This window comes from Rhinolophus ferrumequinum, chromosome 10, assembly GCF_004115265.2.
Source record: "Rhinolophus ferrumequinum isolate MPI-CBG mRhiFer1 chromosome 10, mRhiFer1_v1.p, whole genome shotgun sequence".
Taxonomy (NCBI): Eukaryota; Metazoa; Chordata; class Mammalia; order Chiroptera; family Rhinolophidae; genus Rhinolophus; species Rhinolophus ferrumequinum.
Genome location: NC_046293.1, coordinates 53,515,227 through 53,536,863, shown reverse-complemented (window position 1 = coordinate 53,536,863; position 21,637 = coordinate 53,515,227). Strand labels below are relative to the sequence as shown.

The 21,637-nt window shown below is 47.7% G+C and overlaps 1 protein-coding gene across 2 annotated transcripts; it reads left to right on the top strand.

Moving 5' to 3' along the window:
- Window positions 1-917: 917 nt before the first annotated feature.
- CALCOCO1 (calcium binding and coiled-coil domain 1) lies at window positions 918-15,680 on the top strand. 2 transcript variants are annotated; one of them, XM_033117600.1, is made up of 15 exons: window positions 918-1,051; window positions 3,531-3,713; window positions 4,052-4,154; window positions 4,923-5,113; window positions 6,583-6,741; window positions 7,110-7,258; window positions 8,934-9,024; window positions 10,650-10,805; window positions 11,006-11,260; window positions 11,580-11,705; window positions 12,169-12,264; window positions 12,616-12,724; window positions 12,947-13,146; window positions 13,537-13,643; window positions 14,654-15,680. In XM_033117600.1, the coding sequence occupies exons 2-15, from the start codon at window positions 3,555-3,557 to the stop codon at window positions 14,829-14,831; spliced, it is 2,079 nt and encodes a 692-aa protein (XP_032973491.1). In that variant the 5' UTR covers window positions 918-1,051; window positions 3,531-3,554; the 3' UTR covers window positions 14,832-15,680. The 2 variants fall into 2 exon arrangements, with proteins under 2 accessions (XP_032973491.1, XP_032973492.1); XM_033117601.1 differs by having other exon boundaries at window positions 13,540-13,643; window positions 14,654-15,015.
- The last annotated feature ends 5,957 nt before the right edge of the window (window positions 15,681-21,637 follow it).

Here is a 21,637-nt window from a genome sequence, read left to right as displayed (position 1 = left end):
TTGGGCTGTGGGAGGAGTGTGACTCTTTCACCTCTCCTAAATAAAAATAGGAGCAACAACATGTATTGTTATTCTAATTAAGCCAATTAAAAGGCTGGGGCAAACTGGCCCCTGTAAATGGCTTGTTTGTGAGTGGAGACTGGTCCTGAATTCTGCCATGCTTCCCTTCCAAATTCATTCTTCCACTTCATTTCCTCCCACCCTTCCCACCCCAACCTCAGGCAATGGATCCTCTTCCTAAACCTAGAGGTCACTCTAGGAGAGCCCAGTAGAAGAGTGTGAATATTGGCAGGGCCCTGTCACTGAAACCTGTTGGAAAAAAATAGTCAGCCGTGTACAACGCATAGTTTTCACAGGGGCTGTCCCTGAGGTTGAGGCAAAGAAGAAACTGCTAGCACAGCTATTCGTTTCCCATCCCCTAAATGGTAAATAGTTGTGATGTATTTGGAGTACTGCATTTGGAGTCGTGCAAACCTGGTGTTTTACCATCTCATAGCTTTGATCCTTTAAAATCGGCTCTTTAACCGTTCTGGGCTTTAGTTTCTTCCTCTGTAAATTACAGTGTGGATAACAATACCACCTAACTCACAGCTTGCTGTTGTTAAAAGTAAACGAGAGAGTATATCTGAACTCGTTCGGATCACTGTAAAGTATACACAGAGGGCGTTAAAACCGTAACTCCTCCCCACCCCCCAACCACGCACGTTACAAACTAGCAGCACTACTAACACAGCCTGCCCCCTCCTAAGGAATCATGGGCAGTGAAGTCCTTTGAAGGCCACACCCTCGTTTGCTGCCATGGAAGTGAGAACTACGCCTCCCAAGCTGCAGTGGTGAGGCCGCCGCCACGACCTCCGTCTACTCCGCCCTCCTTGAGCACAGCCTCCTGAGATATGTAGTCCCGTATCCGAGGAGGCCGGCCGACAAAAGGACGCGGAGGAACCACAAACCCCAGAAGCCCTCGCGCTCACTCTTCTCCCTCCCCTCTCCGTGTCGGAGTGCTGTTTTTGTTGTTGGTGAAAGGTGAGGGAACAGCTGATCCGTCTGTGGGGTAAGAAACTTGGCCTAATTTGGGGGCGATCTTATGGGGAGTCACCCCACTTTCCAGTCTGTGAAGGGATAAGCTTAGGGAACTGTAGGAGGGGGATGCAGGAGCGTTTGGGTTTTAACACTTTCCGTACCGGAGAAGCCACCCCCACAGTTTGGGCAGTTCTTGGTCTCAAGTGGGCCCTGATCGAGGGGGTGCTCACCACACTGTTCTCACCCTTCCTCTCAGGCCTTCTCTATAAAGTTTGATACGCTTAAGGGAGTTGGGGAGAGGCTGAAATCTTTGCTCATTCTCTCCTATGCAAGACTTGGCCCCCACAAACCTTCCTTTTCCCCTTATCACCCCCTCCCCCCTACCCCACCCCCGCCAATCCAAAGGCCTTTACTATGCTGACTCCCTGGGGATAAAACCTCCACGGTGTAGAATGTCAAGGAACTCTAGACCCTTATACAGTGGGGGGATGGGACCCTCCGCCTCCCCCCAGTACAAACATGTGTCTGGCTACACACACACACACCTTAGGTGCCCAGAGCTCTCTTTTGGGCCTGGGGAATGTTTCCAACTGTTGAGGATTTTATTTGTGGCGAGTATTTTGGATTCCCCAGGCTTAGATCTTTGGGACAATTCATCCCCCCCCCCCCCCCCAGAAAACCAGAGAACTGTATTTGGAGAAAACATGGACTAGTTTTAACTAAGGATTTTTCAAAGATGAAAATCCAAAGAAACCTCTTTTCCTCAATTCAGTCTGTTTTGGAGGTAAAAATTGCTCCCTTTTGTAGAACTGGCCCTTTCCTTCTCTTCTGAGTTTTTTGTCTGTTAAAGTTCCTACCCCCCTGACTTCAGATGGGTATGGGTTTGTGATATTTGGGATGTGCACATGACTAGTGGCTATGGCTGATTGGATGCCGTCAGCTGCGGCTGACACAGGATGAAGATTAGTGAGCTAGAAAGGAGAGATGACGATCTCGTGGCCACCTCGCAGCCTGGGCCGAGTTCTCTTGATTGTTATTGTTATCGTTCCTCACCCCACCCCCATATTTTCCAATTAACTCTCCCCACCTAACTTGGAACACCTCTTCCTCTCAATCTCATCCTATAGTATGTCTCCATCTACCAATCCAAACAGCTGGAGGGATGCAGGCACTTAGAATCAAGGCTGAGGAGAGCAGAGAGAAAAAGGAAAGGGAAATACTGGAGCTAGGTTAACATGTACCATGTTTTCTCGAAAATAAGACCTAGCCATACAATCAGCTCTAATGCATCTTTTGGAGCAAAAATTAATATAAGACCTGGTCTTATTTTACTATAATATAAAACTGGGTCTTATAATAATCATATAATATAATATAATACCAGGTCTTATATTAATTTTTGCTCCAAAAGACACATTAGAGCTGATTGTCTGGCTAGGTCTTATTTTTGGGGAAACAGGGTAGTCAAACCAGTAGGTTTCTAGTCCTGCTCCAGGCAAGACCTGAAGAGAAGAATGTTAGATTCTTTTGAACTATCTCTTCTTTCTGTCAACATTATATATACATTTTCCTTTCTTAGGACCCCTTACTTCCCACCTTCCAGTCTGTCCCTTGCCCAGGGGTGGGGCTTTCCTGACTCCAGTCCCCCACATTCCATCTCCCCACACCACCACGTTCCTGCTGAGTGTTTCACTCCACCCTTGTAACAGCCGCCTCCAGAATTCTTGACTTCCTGGAGTAATGGAGCTGAGGACAGAACCTGCCTTTCTTTATATCCTTCCTTTCCTTTTGTCTCTTGGATGAGAGTGGAAGTTTGTGTTTTTTTTTAATTCATGGGGGTAGATAGCTCAGAGAAGGGGAGAGAACTGAGGACTTGGGCCTGAGGATTGGCCTGTTGCCTCTCCCCCAGCCATAGTCCAGCTCTGAAGATACAATCATTACTTTCAGAAACTCGTTGCTGTTTTCAGGTGTCATAAGTCATTCCTATGTACAGTTGGATCAACAAGCTCAAGGGTGAACAAGGAGACATGCTCAGAATGAATGGGCCTTATGCTTCAGTTGGATTTTTGAATTCAAGAGCCAAAATATGTGGGGGGTGGGATGTGGCGATAGAGGCTGAAGAATTTGTCATACTCAAAAATGTTAAGAGGTGGAAAAGAAGGGACTGAGGGTGGCAGAGCCTAGGGTACTGAGACTTGACCAGTGGGGCAGTGAAAAGGGAGCAGAAATTAGAGAGACCTTAACTCTAAAAAGAGTCCGTGACTCAGAGTGGGTGCAGTGTGAGACAGGACAAGGTGGATTTGGAAGGCCAGACTTATGTCCTATACACTAAGATGACGCGTCGGAAAGGTTCCTATAACCCTAGGTTATAGGAATATAATATGTTCCTATAACCTATGGATATACCTTCATCTCCAGGTGTTGCGGCTGGGGCTGTGGGGAGGTGAGGAGGGAGTTGGGCGGGGTGGGATGGAGTAGAGACTCGAGGATATTAACCCTTTATTTCATAGGAGAGCAGATATCTCGAGGACAGGATGGATGAATCATCCTCAGTAAACCGGGCACCATCTCGGGGTGGAGTCAGCTTTCTGAATGTCGCCCGGACCTACATCCCCAACACCAAGGTGGAATGTCACTATACCCTTCCCCCAGGCACCGTGCCCAGTGCTAGTGACTGGATTGGCATCTTCAAGGTATCCCGGGAACCCGCTTTGGCTCAGGCTTATGGGCCATGGGTTGGTTGGAATAAGAGGAATGACTAGGTTCCTGGATTCTCAGGAACAGAGAAGGGAAAAAGATGTCACAGATGACAGAGGCTATCTGTATAAGCAAACCTCATCTCCCCGTCTTAGCCTTGCTGTCTCCAGACACATTAGTGTCCCTCCGCTTTCCCTGTCTCTCATCATCCTCGCCACTGTAACACCATCCTACCTGCCGCCCTCCCCCGCACTGTTTAATCTCTCAGCCTTTTCTCCCATCCATAGCTGGTAGTTCCATCACCGTACTCCTCTCCCATCCTGGGCTTTCACAGGTGGAGGCGGCCTGTGTTCGGGATTATCACACGTTTGTGTGGTCTTCGGTGCCTGAAAGTACAACTGATGGTTCCCTCATCCACGCCAGTGTCCAGTTCCAAGGTATAAGGGAAGATGGAAAACTGGGAGGGAGGAGCCAGAGGGATAGAGGTTTGGAAGAAGGACGTGGGCTCAGAAACATAAAAGTTAGGCAAGGCACAGAGAACAAGGAAAAATAAGTGTAAATAAATAAAATAAGAAATATATCCAACAGAGCTCAGCAGATATAGAATCATGGGATTATCATAGAATCAGTGACTTAGAGATGGAAGGAACTGCAGAGGACTGCTAATCCTGCCTCCTACCAAAAGAAGGAGGAACTAGGGGATAGGGAAGAGGGAAAGGTGGCATCATATGTTGAGAAGAAGGTGGTCATGAGATTCTAAAGACCTGGGTTCAAATCTCAGCTCTAATACAAGCTGTTTGACCTTGGGCAAATTACTTAACCTCTCTGTGGTTATCTTAACAGTAAAAGGGGATGACTAGCTTACAGGGACATTATAAGGATTTTAAATGATATATAGGTAAAACTGTTAGCACAGTGCCTGGTACATAGTGGGCACTCATTAAATAGTACTAACTAGTATTATGATTATTATTATTAAGGAGAGTAGGTTTGGGCAAGAGAGGAAAGAAAGGACTAGGCAGAATTGAGGGAGAAGATTATCCCAGGGAAGATTATCCCAGGGAAATAGCCTGTGGGAGATGGAGAGGAGAGAAAACAATACGGAACCGGGAGCAAGGGGCCAGAGCCAAAGACAGTGAATAATAAGATACACCAAGGGGACCTGGGATCATATTGGGGACCTGGGACCATTCTTTTTCCCACAGCCAGCTACCTGCCCAAACCAGGAGCCCAGCTCTACCAGTTCCGATATGTGAACCGCCAGGGCCGGGTGTGTGGGCAGAGCCCCCCTTTCCAGTTCCGAGAGCCAAGGCCCATGGATGAACTGGTGACTCTGGAAGAGACTGACAGTGGCTCTGACATCCTGCTGGTTGTCCCCAAGGCAACTGTGCTGCAGGTGAGAACAGAGCTGCTCCTGGGCAAAAGAATGGGAGGATAGCATTGCAAGGGGTCCCTTCACACTGTACCCTCCCCTCTACTTAGCTTCAGCTGGGGACCTCGTTGGGAGTGACACGAAGTCTTGCCTTCAAGAAAGTCTCAATCTAACATAGACAGTCCAAACATGTAGGGCAGGAAAGCAAGCCACCCACAGGCCAACGTCACTCAAGATTTCGTAAGAACTTTTGGAGCTTCTACAAGTGCTATATCCTGTCTTAGGCCCTAGAGGAAGATGCAGAGGATGGCGTGAGGCCACTCCAGAGAAGGACTGACCAGAGGAAGGGAAGGATAAGCCCCACTTCCAGGATAGTTGAGAGTGAGAGCAGATAGGTAGAGTCCCAGACCTGCTGTGTCCAATACCGGAGGTGCTACCCCCGTGTGGCTTGTAAGCACCTGAAACTGACTAGTCCAAATTGAGATGTGCTATATGAGTAAAATACATACTGGATTTCGAAGACTTAGTACTAAAAAAAAAGAGTGTGAACGATCTCCATAATTTTTTATATTGATTACATGTTGAAATGATAATATTTTGGATAGACTGGGTAAGTAAAATGGTGTTAAAATTTCACCTGTTTCTTATTAGTACTTTATTCAAGTGTCTACTAGAAAATTTTAATTACATATGTGGTGTATAGTATTTTTCTATTGGACCAAATAGAGAAGAATTCTGGAGTGGAGATAGATGCTAGCAAGGAAGTCTTCCGAAAGACGATGAGGGCCAGGGCTAAGTGGGGGAGAACTTCCCAGACAAGAGGACAGGCCTGATGAAGGCTCAAAGGGGTGGGATTAGCAGCTTGTCTGTGATTTAGACAAACTCCTACCCTCGAGAACCCTCTATACACATGGAATCAACACAAGAATCGCACGATGTTTATATCTTCTATGAGTCAAGAGGTATATGAGCTTCTACCCTATGTTCTGTTTTCACCTTTCTTATTCTCATTACAATTATCTTACAACAGCCAGGCTAAGGGATCGCTTTACAGATGAGGACACAGAGACTCAGAGAAGTTAAGTCACTTGTTCAGAGTCACATAGCTAATAAAAATTATATTGGCGATTTAAACCCACATCTGTCTGACTCCAGAACAGATAGGGTGAAATTAGGGGTGCCATGCCTTTTGTCTGTGTGGATTAAGAAAGACTTCTGCCAGATGAGGGTTTCCTGCAATTACTGAGCAAAAGGAGGGCCCAGGCGTTGAGTGGGAAGAGGTAAGACGGGGTGGGCGGTTACGAGTGCTGGGAGCTGGTGTGCCTGCTGGGTGGCAAGCAGGCTTCAGTAGCACACCAAGCCTTCCTTACTTGCCTCTTTCTAGCCTGTACTGATGGAACTTCCCAACCCTGAAATGCATCTGCAGAGTAACTGGGAAGGGACCTTGGAATGTCCGTTTTACAAGCAGTCCCCTTCTCATCCGGCCCCTGTAGAACCAGCTGGATGAGAGCCAGCAAGAGAGGAATGATCTGATGCAGCTCAAGCTACAGCTGGAGGGGCAGATCACAGAGCTGAAGAGCCGAGGACAGGAGCTCGAGATGGCTCTTGTAACCGCCAGGCAGGAGCATGCAGAGCTGCTGGAGCAGTACAAGGTGGGAGCTGGGCCAGGTGGGGGATGGGCGTGCCTGCTCACACAGGGTCCAAGATCTGAACACAGTGAAGATGGTAAAAGGGAGACGTTGGTGGGCTATTTCTGGCATCAAAAAAAATAGGTTCAAGTGGGATTAAACTTGATATGACAGGAGACACATCCCGAATTTGTAATTAGACTCAGTTCTTTGAACACAGGAATGCTGAGGTAGGGTGGAAGTGCCTTACCGTATTCACTGGTAAGGGAATCTTCCCTTACAGTTTCTTTTTCAAAGGTGACTGGGTAGGGATGTGGGAACAGTCAAACTCTAGTATGCTCCACTCTTTGAGATGAATCTCAACTTTCCTTGTGGGGGAACCTTAATTCCAGGGGCTTTCTCGGTCCCACGGGGAGCTCACAGAAGAGAGGGATATCCTGAGCCGACAACAGGGAGACCATGTGGCACGCATCCTGGAACTGGAAGATGACATCCAAACCATCAGTGAGAAAGTGCTGACAAAGGAGGTGGAACTGGACAGGTGAGGGAACCTCTTCTATTCCCTATATTTCCTGTCATTTCTTATGACCCCAGAACTCCATCCAGCTTTCTGTTTCAGGCAGGCAAGCCTATGCTCTGTCTCACATGGTTTCTCTTTCCCATGTCAACTTCACTCAGGGTAATCCATTTACTGGGGATCTTTTTCTGCCTAGCTGTTCTCCATCTTTCCCAACTTATTCTGTATTCCTCACCTTCAGAGGTAATTGTAGTTACCATTTATTGTGAAGCAAAGGCTAAGCAGGAGCTAGGAGTAGAGGATTTGGAAAAAGAGAATGGACAGAAGAGTCAACGCAAGATAAGAGAGGATGGACTTCAGATTTTACCACAGCAGAGAATAAGATTAGATTCTGTTCTCACTGTTAGGGAATGTTAGAACTGGTGATCCGTGAATATTATGGAATCTCTCCCCTGAAAAAAAGGTATAAATCATAGAATCTTGGCACTGGGAGCAATGTAAGGTATTTAAGGGGCATATAAGAGAAGATCACTACCTCAGAAGGCAGCCTCTTTCACTATCGGACAGGTGTCATTTTTATGTCTCTTGTATTGAGTCAAACTCTACCGTCCTATATCTTTCACCCATTGGTTCTGGTTTAGACGTCCGGAGCCATACAGAATAAATTTCTTTCTTCTGCCAGACAACATATAGCACAAACATTGACCACCTCCCCTGCCTGTTCGTCAGAGTTTCACCAAATGTCTTCAAATTTTCACCAAATTGTCACTCTAGTTCTTTCTTTCATCAAATGACATAATTAAGTTTCTTTCATTTAGTACTGGTAGATTTGAAAATTTTTAAAACTCTAAAGGAAAGGCATTCTGTCCAAGGCCCAGAGCGAAAAATGAGTTGATCCCTAAGTCTTCTCCAGTCCAGAATACATTAGCCTTGCCCTAGGGAGATACTAAATGTCTAGGTTCTAAATCATGGAACAGAAAAACTGGCATCAGACTGAGCACCTGGAAAACATTAGGGACTGTCTAGACTGGGGGTCAGCAAACTATGGCCCATGTGCCAAATCTCACCTGCTACCAGTTTTTATATAGCCCACAAGATAGAAATGCTTTTGGCGGTTTTTAGTGGTTGAAGTAGTATTTTTGACATGGAGAAAATATGTGAAATTCAAATTTCAGTGTTACAAATAAAGTTTTATTGGAACAGCCAGGCTCATTCATTTACTTATTGACTGTGGCTGCTTCTGCACTACAATGGCAGAGTTGAGTAGTTGCCACAGAAACCACATGGCCTGCCAAAAAACACTATTAGGCCTTTTACAGAAAAAGTCTGCCAACTTCTAACCTAGACCAAAAGTTTATAATTCATAATAACTGCCTCTTGTCTGGAGAAGTCTGGATTCTGGTCTCTTGACTGAGTGAAAACAGCCAGGGAGCCATCAACAGAACATTCCTTAAGTGATACATAAAGAGAAAGGAAAAGCTATTTATAGATTGTGCTCTAGAATCAGGAATCTCGGGTGCTCGGGGCTTAGAACGGGATTGTCTTGGTTTGGGGATTTGAGCATCCCAAAGAGAAGTAGAGGTCTGGGCCTAGAGGAGCACCAGTAGAAAAGCTCAAGACAGAAGTGCGAGTCCTTCATTCCTTCTCTGGTGACCAGTTGCTTATCTGACATTCCACCCGCTACCCCCCACACTCACAGGGTTAGAGACACAGTGAAGGCCCTGACTCGGGAACAGGAGAAGCTCCTTGGGCAACTGAAGGAGGTGCATGCAGACAAGGAGCAAAGCGAGGTAAGGGCTCAGGGTTGGTTTGCCTTCTCGGTTGTTCATCTACTTTTATTGAGTCCCTTCTGAGTGCTGGGCACCAAAGGGGATAAAAATGTAAAGAAAACATTGTGTACACTCTCCTAGGGAACATATATACACAAATCAGATGTAGTCAAAGGGGAATGTTAATATAGTAAGCGTCACAAGGCACATCTTGTTAGGGGCATTAGAAAGGACTTTTAAAAGAGGGGCATAAACTAGCCTAGTATTTCTAAACTTTTTTAGTAGCAGAACCCTTTCTGCCTCACCTTCCAATGAAGTTTACATCTTAAACCTCACTGAATAAATAAAAGCAATATTTTATGACTATAAATTTATTTTTATAAATTCAAATGTATAACATTTATTTATAAGGTAATTAAAACAATTAGGTAATTTTGATGGGTACCAAACTTTGAAATTGGAGGTTATGGATGACTGTTGTATCAGCCTCAGCAGCTAATGTATTTTTGTATTTTGTTTCGGTTACACAATATTGAGAACACCTTGAGTCACACACAGGTGGGTACAAATTGATAACAACTTTTAAAGTGTCTACTTGCAATCTCAGTTTGCTCTTCACTTCAATAGAAAATATAACCAAAACTTTATTCTGAGTTTTGCACAGAAATAAATTAACCTGGAAGCACATGTCAATGTATTGGTGTTCTCTAATATATTAACTTCTGAGTTTGTGCATTGTTTTTTTAATATAGTTTTTAATAATTTAGAAGAAGTTTAAGTCACATATTTTCAGAATCTCTAAATGGCTTCCTCAGAATCCGAGTCTTCTGTGGAAGATTGTTTGAAAACTGCTTGCTGAGCAGTGAAGAATAGGTAGAATTTGCGTAGACAGAGATGAAGGGAGGCAGAGATGAACAGAGGAAAACAGGAGCAAAGGCTTAGCATCCAGAATACTCAGGGCAGTTGAATATGTGGGTAAAAAGTTTGAAATAAGGCCTAGGTCAGACTGTAGATAATCTTTATTCTATAAGCAGTGAGCGGAATTGATGATTCTCAAGTGGGTGGCATGTACTTAAGGAACAGTCTTAAAGAAGATTAATCTGATTGCCTTGTGGAAAATGAACTCGTTACGAGGTTAGTAATCCAAGCAAGAAATGACCAGAGCCTGAGCTAATGTGGTCATGGCCGTAAGTAGAAAAGAGAAAGGATGGAGAAGCAATAGCCTTTCCTGTGGGTCACTAGGGAGAGAACAGCCAAGCAGGTATCCAGCCTGAGTGCCTTGAGAAGTAATTAGTACCATGGACAGAAATAAGAGTGTCAAAGCCTGGGGTGGAATGGGAGGTCGAATAGGCTGAGTTTTTATTTAAAAGGAAGAGTGGGGGAAACAGAAATGGGACATGGGATACCTAGATTCATGTAAGTCCCTCAGCTGTGACGCTGGATACCTCATTTCGGGAGCTGTAGACTAGATATTCGGGATTAAGTCACTTTCAGCTGAGAACCCAAGAAGGGCTGACAAGGGCTGAATGCTGGAGTTCATGTTAAATCTGAAAGGAGAAACCTTGACCTGTCATCACAGTGGTTCACCTCCCTGGCCACCCCAAACACATATACCCCTTTCCTTACCTACGCTACACCTCCATCAGGTGGAGCTCCAAATGGCACAACAGGAGAATCGTCGCTTGAATTTGGAGCTGCAAGAGGCCAAGAGCCGGCAGGAGGAGCAGGGTGCTCAGGCCCAACGACTGAAGGACAAGGTGGCCCAGATGAAGGACACCCTAAGCCAGGCCCAGCAGCGTGTGGTGAGTGAAGCCCCTCGGCACCAAAGAGTAGAGAAAGTTCCAAGGGCTAGTTGTAGGAAAGTCTGGGGAAGACATGGCTAAAGACTAAACAACCCAGTCCGGCGTCCTGATGCAGTGGGGGAAGGAGGGAGTCTAGTTACCTTCTTGGTTCACGATGACTCACTGGGAACCCTGATCTCCATCTCCTCCTTTCTTCTGAGGCTGAGCTGGAGCCCCTAAAGGAGCAGCTTCGAGGGGCCCAGGAGCTTGCAGCCTCAAGCCAGCAGAAAGCCGCCCTTCTTGGGGAGGAGTTGGCCAGCGCAGCCGGAGCCAGGGACCGCACCATAGCCGAGCTACACCGCAGCCGTCTGGAAGTGGCTGGAGTCAACGGCAGGCTGGCTGAACTCAGTCTGCACTTAAAGGAGGAAAAAAGCCAGTGGAGCAAGGAGCGGGCGGGGATGCTACAGAGTGTGGAGGTAGAGGGCTGGGGGGACCTGGCAGGTTCTCCTTAATGTGGTCAGATCTCCTGGGAGGAGAAAAGGGGGGGGGTACTTCAGAGGCCTTTGGGTGAGGCGGTGCTGTTAGGGGGGAACACCTCACTGCCCAGGTGTGACCCATCCCTAAACAGAGTGTCACAGCCCTTCATTCAGGGGGTAGAAGGAATGAGGAAGACTAGAAGGGGAAATTGCCCCCAAAAGATTCAATTAAATGAAGGGACACGGTGAGGGACGGTGCGATTGCCAGTGGCGTCCCTGTTCCTTCACCCTCCCATTTTCCTTTCTGGCTATCTCCCAGGCAGAGAAGGACAAGATCCTGAAACTGAGTGCAGAGATACTTCGGCTGGAAAAGGCAGTTCAGGAGGAGAGGACCCAGAACCAAGTGCTCAGAACTGAACTGACACGGGAAAAGGATTCTAGCCTGGTGAGGCACCCAGCCACCCAAGTCCTGGTCCTGTGGCGTCCTGAGGCCAGTGGCCCTCCTTCTGTCTTAGGTGTGGGCTCAGAAGTGCCATGTGCTCACTTATATATTGGGCAGCGTCTCACTTGCACACACCCCAGCCCTCATTGGTTTGAGACATGCAATGGCCCTTTCTGCTCTGAGGGCCCACATTCTGGGCCTAGTAGTGATGACTTAGAAGAATTATAGAGTGCCCCTGCTAAGACCATGGCTTCTGCACCCAGCCCAGAGGCAGAGACTAGGATTCTGGTGACTGAATCTCCCATGGCCAAGACAAGGGACTTGTGGAAAAAGTGTTGGGGCTTCCCCTGCATGTGTTGGGGCGAGAGAGGAACGAAGGCACGGAGAGACATGGTTCTAGATTGTTAATCCAGGTCCCAGAGCCCAGATTCTTGGAGGTACATTCTACCTGGCCTTTTTCCTGTAGGTGCAGTTGTCAGAGAGTAAGCGGGAGCTGACAGAGCTGCGGTCAGCGCTGCGTGTGCTCCAGAAGGAGAAGGAGCAGTTGCAGGAGGAGAAGCAGGTGAGAGAGGACCCATAACTCGGGCCTCTTGGATGCCAGAATTGAGGACTTGCAGGCTAGAAACTTGGTTTCTTCTTGGCTTAGAAACTGGTGTCTATATGAGGGCCCAGAGATTGAAATGGGACCATGGCTCCTCTTATTAGCTGTCTTGGCATGACAGGGGACGATTGCTGGGGGAAGGGAGGGATCCAGGGGGTGAAGGAGGGCTCTTGAGGGGGTGGGCGTGAGGATCTACCTTAAGCTGCCCCATCCTTGGAGGAGCTCCGAGTTCATGAACACAAAGAGGCCTCTGCAGGGCAGCAAGGGTGGCATCTTGCCAGCCTCTTGCACCGCTTTCTTCCCCAATTCCAGGAACTGCTCGAGTACATGAGAAAGCTGGAGGCCCGCCTGGAGAAGGTGGCAGATGAGAAGTGGAATGAGGACGCTGCCACAGAGGATGAAGAGGCAGCTGCAGGGCTGAGTGTGTACACCCCCAGTCTTGTGACAGCTCTCCCCTGCTCCACTTTTTCCTGTTGGGGAAACCCCTCTGGGAGCTGCCTCTGCCTTCTATGTTTTGCCTTTTTCCTTCCCAGACCCTGGCCCCTATCTAATTTAACTATATCCCTTATCCTAAGGAGCAGAGCTGATCCTACCCTCTAACCATGCATTCTTCTTTCTTCTCCACCTGCTCACTCACCTACAGGCTGCCCAGCGGCTCTGACAGACTCAGAGGATGAGTCTCCAGAAGACATGAGGCTCCCACCCTATGGCCTGTGTGAGCGTGGAGACCCAGGCTCATCTCCTGCTGGGCCACGAGAGGCTTCTCCCCTCGTTGTCATCAGCCAGCCAGCTCCCATTGCTCCCCACCTCTCCGGGCCAGCTGATGACAGTAGCTCTGACTCGGTGAGCAATGAGGAGAGATGGTGCAGGGGCAGGGAGGAGGGGTTAGGGCCAAACCCAAGTGCCCAGCCTCCAGAGCAGGAAGTCGTAGCCATACAAGGCTCTTATTTTTTCTGGGGGGGAGAGGAGGCAGGCCCAGCCTCTCTTCAAGGCCACCCAATGGACACCACCCCAAAACCCAGTCTGACCCAATAGCCTCACGACTACTAACCCGTGCTCCCCACATTCGTTCTCTTCTTATCCACCAGCCCCCATCAAAACACCTTTCCTACCCCACTCTTACTGTAGTCCTCTGTTCTCTGGCCTGGACTGCTCTTCCCTTACCTGTCCCAGTGTCTTGCTCCCCCATCCTGGGACACTACCCCAAAACCAACCTATCTCCTTGGTGCCCAGGAGGCTGAAGATGAGAAGTCAGTCCTGATGGCAGCTGTGCAGAGTGGGGGTGAGGAGGCCAACCTGCTGCTTCCTGAACTGGGCAGTGCCTTCTATGACATGGCCAGGTGAGCGCAAAAGGGAAGGACAGGATGGAGGAGGGAGGATGCAAGTGGAAAGGGCATCCAGGTGAACAATCCCCCTGCCTTTCCCCCAACCTCCCTCTTCTTGGCCCTAGCCAAGAAAAGGAGACATAGATGTGGTTACCGAGAAAGCTACCCACCACTCCCAATCCCTGGTGCCTTCAGGTAATCCCTCCCCTCAGCTTATCAACGAGCATGTACCCTCAGAGGCCGTGCCTTTAACTGGCTTCTATGTTATTCTAGTACCATCTTCCGTGGAGTCCAAATTGCCCTGCATCCCCTCTGTCCTGCCCCTATCCCTTCCCCTACCACCAGGTAGGTACCTGGCTCCATCGGGGGAGGACAGGAGGTAACCAAGCCCCACAGGTGCAGGAGCAGAGAGAAGACGGGGATCCAGCATCCATCTGGCCACCCCTGAGATGCTGTCCCTCTTCCCTGACCTCCCAGGGGTAACCTTTTGGGTGGTAAAGCTGCAGGGGTGTAAAGCTGCAGAGATTCAGGTATCAGATTGCCCCCTCTGCCTTCCTTTTCTTCCGCAGCTTAAGAGGGGAAGGCAGGGGAGAGAGATTTTATCACCTAGCCCCCAGCTTTGCCTGGATGTGAGAGGGGCTCAGGGCGGGGTGGGGGTGATGCTGTCATCCTTCTTGGCTAGAGCAGGAAGATGAAGGACGATGTCAGACTCATTTTCAGCCTCATTAGGCAACAGACGGAGATGGAGGGAGGAGAGCAGGAGCTGGGGGATGGGCTCTGTACTACAGGAACCATCATGGACTAAAGAAGGAGGGCATGGAGGCTCGGGTTGCCGGGTAAACTAAGACTTCCAGTATTGTGGGGAGAAAGATACTGTGGGAGAGGCTAGGAGAGAACCACCAGGCTGCTGCCTTAGGAACAGGAATCCGGGAGCCGAGGCGAATGGGTCTCTCTCCCTGAGGTCTGCAAGTCAAGAAAGCAACAGAGCACACTGACCCTCTCCTTTCCCCTCTGTCTCTCTTTAGTGGCTTTGCAGGGGGTCCCTTGTCGGAGGCCAGCACTGGGGGCCCTGCCACCCCCCCGTGGAAGGAGTGCCCTATTTGTAAGGAGCGCTTCCCGGCTGAGAGTGATAAAGATGCCCTGGAATACCACATGGATGGACACTTCTTTTTCAGCGCCCAGGATCCCTTCACCTTTGAGTGACCTCCCCCTTCCCTAACACAAGCACAGACACACACTTGCACACATACACACACTCATGCACAGACACACACTTAGGTCTCATGCCTCTTTTCCAACACAGTGGGCTCTACAATCTTCTGTTCACTAAGAGCCACTCCCGTGTGCTGTTTCCATCGCAAGCTCTCCAACTTCATCTGCTGCCTGGCTCTTTTGTCCAGGCAGGGGTCCTTCTTGCAAACAGTGGCTGCATTTACCCGCTGAAAGCGGTTTTGGAGGAACCAGGATGGAGGAGGCCTTCCCCAGAGGGAATAGAATCAGCCACTCCTAGCGCTGGTTGCTTCTGTTACTCACACCAGCCACCATACCACCACCACCACACACACTCGTACACACTCACACATACTCTCTGAGGCCCCAACGCCAATCTCGGGGGCACCCCACCTTCTCTTACTTGGGCTCTATGTTCCCTGAACTTCCCCGGGGGCCTGCATTGAGGCAGCAGCGTGGACACCATGACCTCTTCAGGTCTGGGTTCTGAGATTCATTGGTTCCTCTTACTGTACCCCTTTCATCGCCTTCCAGTCCCCACCCCAGCCTTTTCCATACCATTAGCTATTACGTTTGGAGGTTTTTTTGTATTTTGAGGTTCTCTGTACTCTGTCTCCAGCTCCTCGCCACACTCCTCAGTGTCCTCACAGGGAAAGAAATAATGCATTTGTGCCTTCTGTGAGGGATGGAGGAACAAATGGTCCCAGCTGCCCCCATTTCCCAGCCCTTCCTCCCTCTCCAGGTTTCCCCACAGCAATAAGAGCTTCCCCTCCAGTATCCCCCCGACCTGTAGTTTTGACAAATATATTTATATGGTATGTATAACTCTTCTAATAAAATGTGTTCTTATCATGAGGTGTGACTGGAGCAGAGAAGGTCCGGACAGTGGCTCTTAGACCTTGGTGAATGGACAAGGGAGGGAGGGGATTCCAGGTGGTTTTCTCCCATTGCGTCCCCTGCTGTGCTGGCCACCAATGGGAAGAGGGGGGAGGAACCTTTGTCTCGGGTGGGGGTCTGAGTTGGGGAATACTGCAGTCGGGGAGCGAGCACACTGGGTCTGAATTGGCTATGCTCAGGGTTTTGTCCCAGAGTGAGGCAGGTTGGGACCCAGGTTACCGGGCTAAGGTGCATCCCTCAGAAGTCGGGAGGTTTCCACTGCTCAGACCTTCATCCCCATAGCAGCCATCACTGTTAACTTGGGCCAAAGGACAGGCATTACTCCTGTCAAGAGTGCATACCTTTGAGTATCCACTTAATCAAAAATACCCAAAACCCCATACCTCTGAAGACTATTTGATATTCCTCCCATCCCTGCTTCCCTCTCCTCCTCTGTTGCCATCCTCACACAGCCACGCGCACACTCTGACTCCACAGTCATAAAAACAAATTCATCCACTAACCAGCTTCACAGGCCAGAAGACACACAGCGTGATAAAGCATTTATTAAGGACCTGTGTGCTCACCAAGGTTCTCAGCAGTACCCGCGTAAGCCATGCCTACGTACCCCCTTGTTCACTGTCCTAGATGCTCCCTTATCAGCCTCCCTCCATTCCCTTCAGGGCCCCTCGGTGGGCTGCTGCCACCCCACCATTCCCTCTCTCCATCCACCTGAAACCCTCCGGTCCACCCCCCTTCCAGCCCCACCTGGATGACATCTTACATCCTTCCTTCCTCCCTCACATGATTGTCTCCTAGCAACCCCATCTCGTTCCCTGAATCCCTTCCAAGGAAATTAGAGATAATGGATCTCTCCTCTCTCCATCTCAACTCCTCTTTATTGATCCTCCTTTAATGAAAGTTAATTATAACAATGATTTAATTAATAGAATCCCTCTCTTCCTTTATTGCTTCCCGTATTAAGACTATTAATAAATACGAGCTGGGCTGACAGAGGCATCCATCACCCGCATGGGATTCCCCCCAGCCCTCCTTTCCCTCCTTTCCCTCTACCCCTTCCCCCGCCCACTCTTGGCCTATAAACTTGCCGGGCTAGTGGGGGTTAATCAGAGAGGAATTATGAGCCAACATCCCCAGCAGGAGGTGCATTTAATGAAATCACTTGTGATTTATGTCTGGGGGAGGTTGGGGAGGGAAGAATCTGGAACCCAAATATTCTGGCTTCCAGAAGAGTGGCCCCCTAGTGCAAAAGAAGAGGAAGGGAGACAGAAATGGGGTCCCAGAGCCTGTGCTCCCACCCCACAGCCCCTGCCAAGCCACATAGCTCCCAGGAGCCATGGGGGTGGTTGCACAAGGCCATTGACACAGGCTGCCAGACTACAAGTGCTTATGGGGACTGCAGCATAGGGTTTGTTCTTTCCCGCCTCCAAAATCTGACGTGGGTCATCCTCACCCCCTCTGTTCTCTCCAGCCCAGTTCTGCTTCACCTCCCCAAAACTGCTCCATGCTCCCCTCCATGAAGCCCCTGAGTCCTTCATTAGATCCCTCCACCCGGATATATAGAGTCCCCAGCTGCTACTTTCTCTGCCCTTGGTATGTCTTCAGGTGTGTGATCTGCACCTTCAGGCTGCGAGTTCCCCAGAACTTTTGCCTACCGCAGGATCCAGCGCCTGGCCCTTGAGATCCATCACAGGGAGCTCAGGGAAGGGTAATTGACTGCATGGGCGGGGTGGGAAGACACCTGGGTTCCAATTCGAGTTCTTTATCTTACTTACTATGTGGCAAGCAGCAAATAGGAACTTGGTTGTCAGTATTTGGTGGAAGATGAATGAATCTAACCACTCCCCACTTACAGAACCACAGTGGCCACCTCTTACCTACGGGAGCATGAAGTGCAGGCCACTGAGTGTGCCAGTCAGTGACTGTGCCATCTGGTCCCACTTGCCTTTCATTTCCCCTCCTACCCTAAGGAGCCCTGGACTCTGGTTTTGCAGAACCGCTCCCCAGAAATAAGCACTACTTTTGCCTACCTCTGAGCACATGCTTTCCCTTCAGCGCAAAGGGCACCTCCTCCACGAAACCTAACTTGACTTCCGTCAGTTATCCTCTGAGATACCACATATAGCACTTTGTAAAAACACATTATGTCATGTTTACAAGTTTTTCTTTTCTCTTGACTACAAGCAGCTTGAGGGTAGGTTCTGTGTTTTTACATCACAGGTTCCTAAAGTCCAGTACAGAGACTGGCATATAGGGTCAGTCCTCCAAAAATAATTTTTTAAATTATTTTAATGAAACATTTTGTACATAAAAAAGAATATACGTGTCCGTATATAAGGGATAAAGAATAATAAAATACACATCATTAGACTTGCTAACTAGCTTAAAAAAATCACCAATACTGCTGAAGCGTCCTGTGTGGCCTGAAGAGACAAAATGTGATGTCAGTAGGATACAAATATTTCATGCATTAATTCAAAAAACTATATGAAGTGCTCTTTGTGGGTCAATTGTTGGGAACAGAGATGAAACAACGAAAAACCCTGCCTTTGAAAAGCTCACAGTCAATGTCAATCAGCAAATACAGGAAAGCAAGATAAGTGCTTTTTTTGAGTGTGTACTTCAGAGGTACACACAGAATGCTACGGAACCACAGAGAAGGGGGACTTAACCAAGACTGGAAGAGAGAAAGTTTCCCCTGGGTGACAATGTGGGGGCTAAGTCTTAGCAAATGAGCAGATGAGCCAAGCATGTGCAGGCAGAAAGAACAAAATGTGCAAAGACATAACTCACTCAGAAGTCTAAACACTAAAAGCTGCCAAGTGAGGATCATACATGGTGTGTGAAGTAAGGCTGGAAAGATGGACGGACTAAGAGACATTTACAACATTCACTCGACAAATATTCATTGAGTGCCCACTATGTGCCAGGTGCTGTTCTAGGCACTGGGAAACAGATAGGAATGACTGCCCTCATGAAGCTTACACTCTTTTGCCAGATCATGAAAGTCCAGAGAAACCAGTTAGGAACCCACTGTAATAACCCAGGAAAAATGATGAGCACCAAACTTAAGCGGTGTCAAAATGCAAAGAGGCAGAATTCTTTAGGATGCAGAATTAATGGGAGTCGGTGATAATTAGATGTCAGAAGTGAACAGAAGGGGTCAAGTTGATCTCAGGTTTCTGGTTTCAGTGACCAGATAAGTAGTGATGCCATTCACCAAAAAAATAATAATACAAATGGAGAAATACATTGAGGGAAAAGACGATTGGTATAATTCTGTCTTGTTGAATTCTCAATGTCTTTGGGAATCTTCCAAAGGAGAAAGAGATACAGTAGGCAGTTGGATACATATTTAAGTCCAGAGCTCAAGAGCATTTGGAACTGGAGATAGAGACTTAACACACTTGAAAGTAAAGGTGATGAGAGTGAAGAAAGATTACCCAGGTCTCTCTGTATCTAAAGTAAGAGGGTAAGAGGGCCAAGGGCAGCGCCCAGGAGACTGTCAACATGGAAGAATGCAGAGTCACGAAGAAGACAGAAGGATCAGAGAGGTAGGAAACAACTCAGGAGAGATGAGTCAAGGAGAGAGGCCAGCAGCAGCTGGTGCTGCAGAGAGGCCAGGAAAATGACACCCGGAACCCGCTGGATTAGCAGTCAGGGCGTCACTGGTGGCTTGGCAAGAGGAGCTTAAGGAGAATGTTGCAGGTGGAAGTTATTGTGCAGCTGGACTTCACAGAGCCTGCGATAGAAACGCAATTCTTCTGATCTGTGGGATTGGGAATATGTCTCCAGGCTCACATAAAAACAAGGACCCCTAAGTCAAGGTGTAAGAACAATCAAGGGCAGGAGTCAAGATGTATGGGTCCAACATCAAAGATCCTGCTGCCTCTGACAAGCCAGGTGTGAGGCACACTCTAAGCCTGCACTGTCCACTGTAGTAGCCGCCAGCCTCATGCGACTATCAAACACTTGAAATGTGACTGGAACAAAGTGAAATATTGTTAAGTGCAAATTGCATACCAGATTTCAAAGATTTAGTACTAAAACAAGATTTTTAAAATAATTTTATATTGATTGCATGTTGAAATGATAATATTTTGGATATATTAGGTTAAATAAAGTATATTACTAAGGCTAGTTTCACCTGGTCCTTTTTACTTTTTTAAATGTGGCTACTAGAAAATTGTAAATTACATATGTGACACGTGTTAAATTTCTACTGCACAGCACTAGCCTAAGTCCTGACACTGAATAGGACCCCCACAGGCTAGACATCCCTACGCTCCCAATGTCCCTTCTAGCAGGAAGATAAATGCCTGGAATTTCCGTGACTGCATTCTAGATACACCTCTATGCCCCGTGCTCCCAACGCCATAACCTATGGCAAGAGATTCCAGTGCTTTTTTCCCTTCATATTTTTTCTTTCTCTAGGTCTGTTGATAATCAGGCGAGAGCAGAAATGTCCTGTTCTGACTCTCACAAAAAGTGGATTTTTTTCCCCCAGCTTGGAGTCCAGAATCTCTCTCCCAACTCTAAATTTAGAAGCCATGTCTTCTCCCTACTCCCCATTCCTCCACTCCTTCTTTGCCTTTCTGAAACTGTGGAAATCTCCCAAATTGGTAGAAACATGATGTTGTGCAATCACACAGGCTTTAGTGTCTAGGCTTAATTTGTCATACTTCCTAACTACGTGACCTGGAGCAAAACACCTCATATCTCTAAGCCAGGGGTGTACAAAACTGTGGCCCGCGGGCCAACTGCGGCCCATGATCCATTGTTAATTGGCCCGCAGCAAATTCCAAAATATATTAGTTTACTTAAATAAACCAGGTGAGGCAATACGTACTTCACCTCGAGTGAGTGGCCCGGCTGTTTGTGTATTTTACCGCATATGGCCCTTGATAAAAAACGTTGAAAAATGTTTGGACACCCCTGCTCTAAGCCCTCATCTGAAAAATGTGGATAACTCCTTCCTGAAAAAGTGGTTGTGATGATTATATGAGCTCAGATGTATTAAATGCCTTGTACAGAGCCTGGCACACAGTAGGTACTTTGTTATTTGGGGGTTCCCATTTTTCATTTTACCCCTGCATATTTGGAGAACTAAGAAAAGAAACAACAAACACAGGTTCCTATATATGGACTGACAGAGAACCTCAAAACCAAAAGTGTGCTTAAAGCTATATTTCCAACTTCTCTTTCAGTGCAGCAATTCCCTGGACTACATCCCTCATTGGTAGTCATCCAACGTCTGCTTACACATCTCCAGAGGCCATTCATTGGTTCACTCAATAAACAAGGCACTGTGGGAGCTACAAAGAAGGGCAGACACAAATCTTGCTGTTAAGGAGCTGATATATTAGCAAAAAGGTAAACGTGGTATGTGCCAAATAGGTGCCACGACAGAGAGCCAACAACTTTACAAGTTAATTCATGTTCAACAAGAGATAGCTCTAACATGAAAATCCCTCCCAAATCTCAGGCCTCAGTTTTCCCATTCATTTCATGGAAAATGGAAGGAGATCCTTCTACATTACGTCATGGGTCATCCTTAAGGAGGACATTTCTGTAATAACTTTAAAATTCCAGGAGAGTGTGGACATGTAAAAGGCTAGAATGGTTGAATGAAAGCAGAAGGGTGGAGAGAGACTGAATTAGCTGCAAGGTCTTCCTGCCTCTTCTGTACTACGGAATTTGGGGGAGTCCCCTAGATGTCTACCCCACCCTCTACATACTACCAGCAATTCCTGCCCCTCTCCAAAGCCCTGCATATCTCATGATTTATCCAAATGTTTCTGTCTGTGCTTTTTCTCTCTCCTTTCTCCTCATTTCCTATCATTTTCCTTCATCTTTTATCAGCATCTCTATAATTTTCTTTG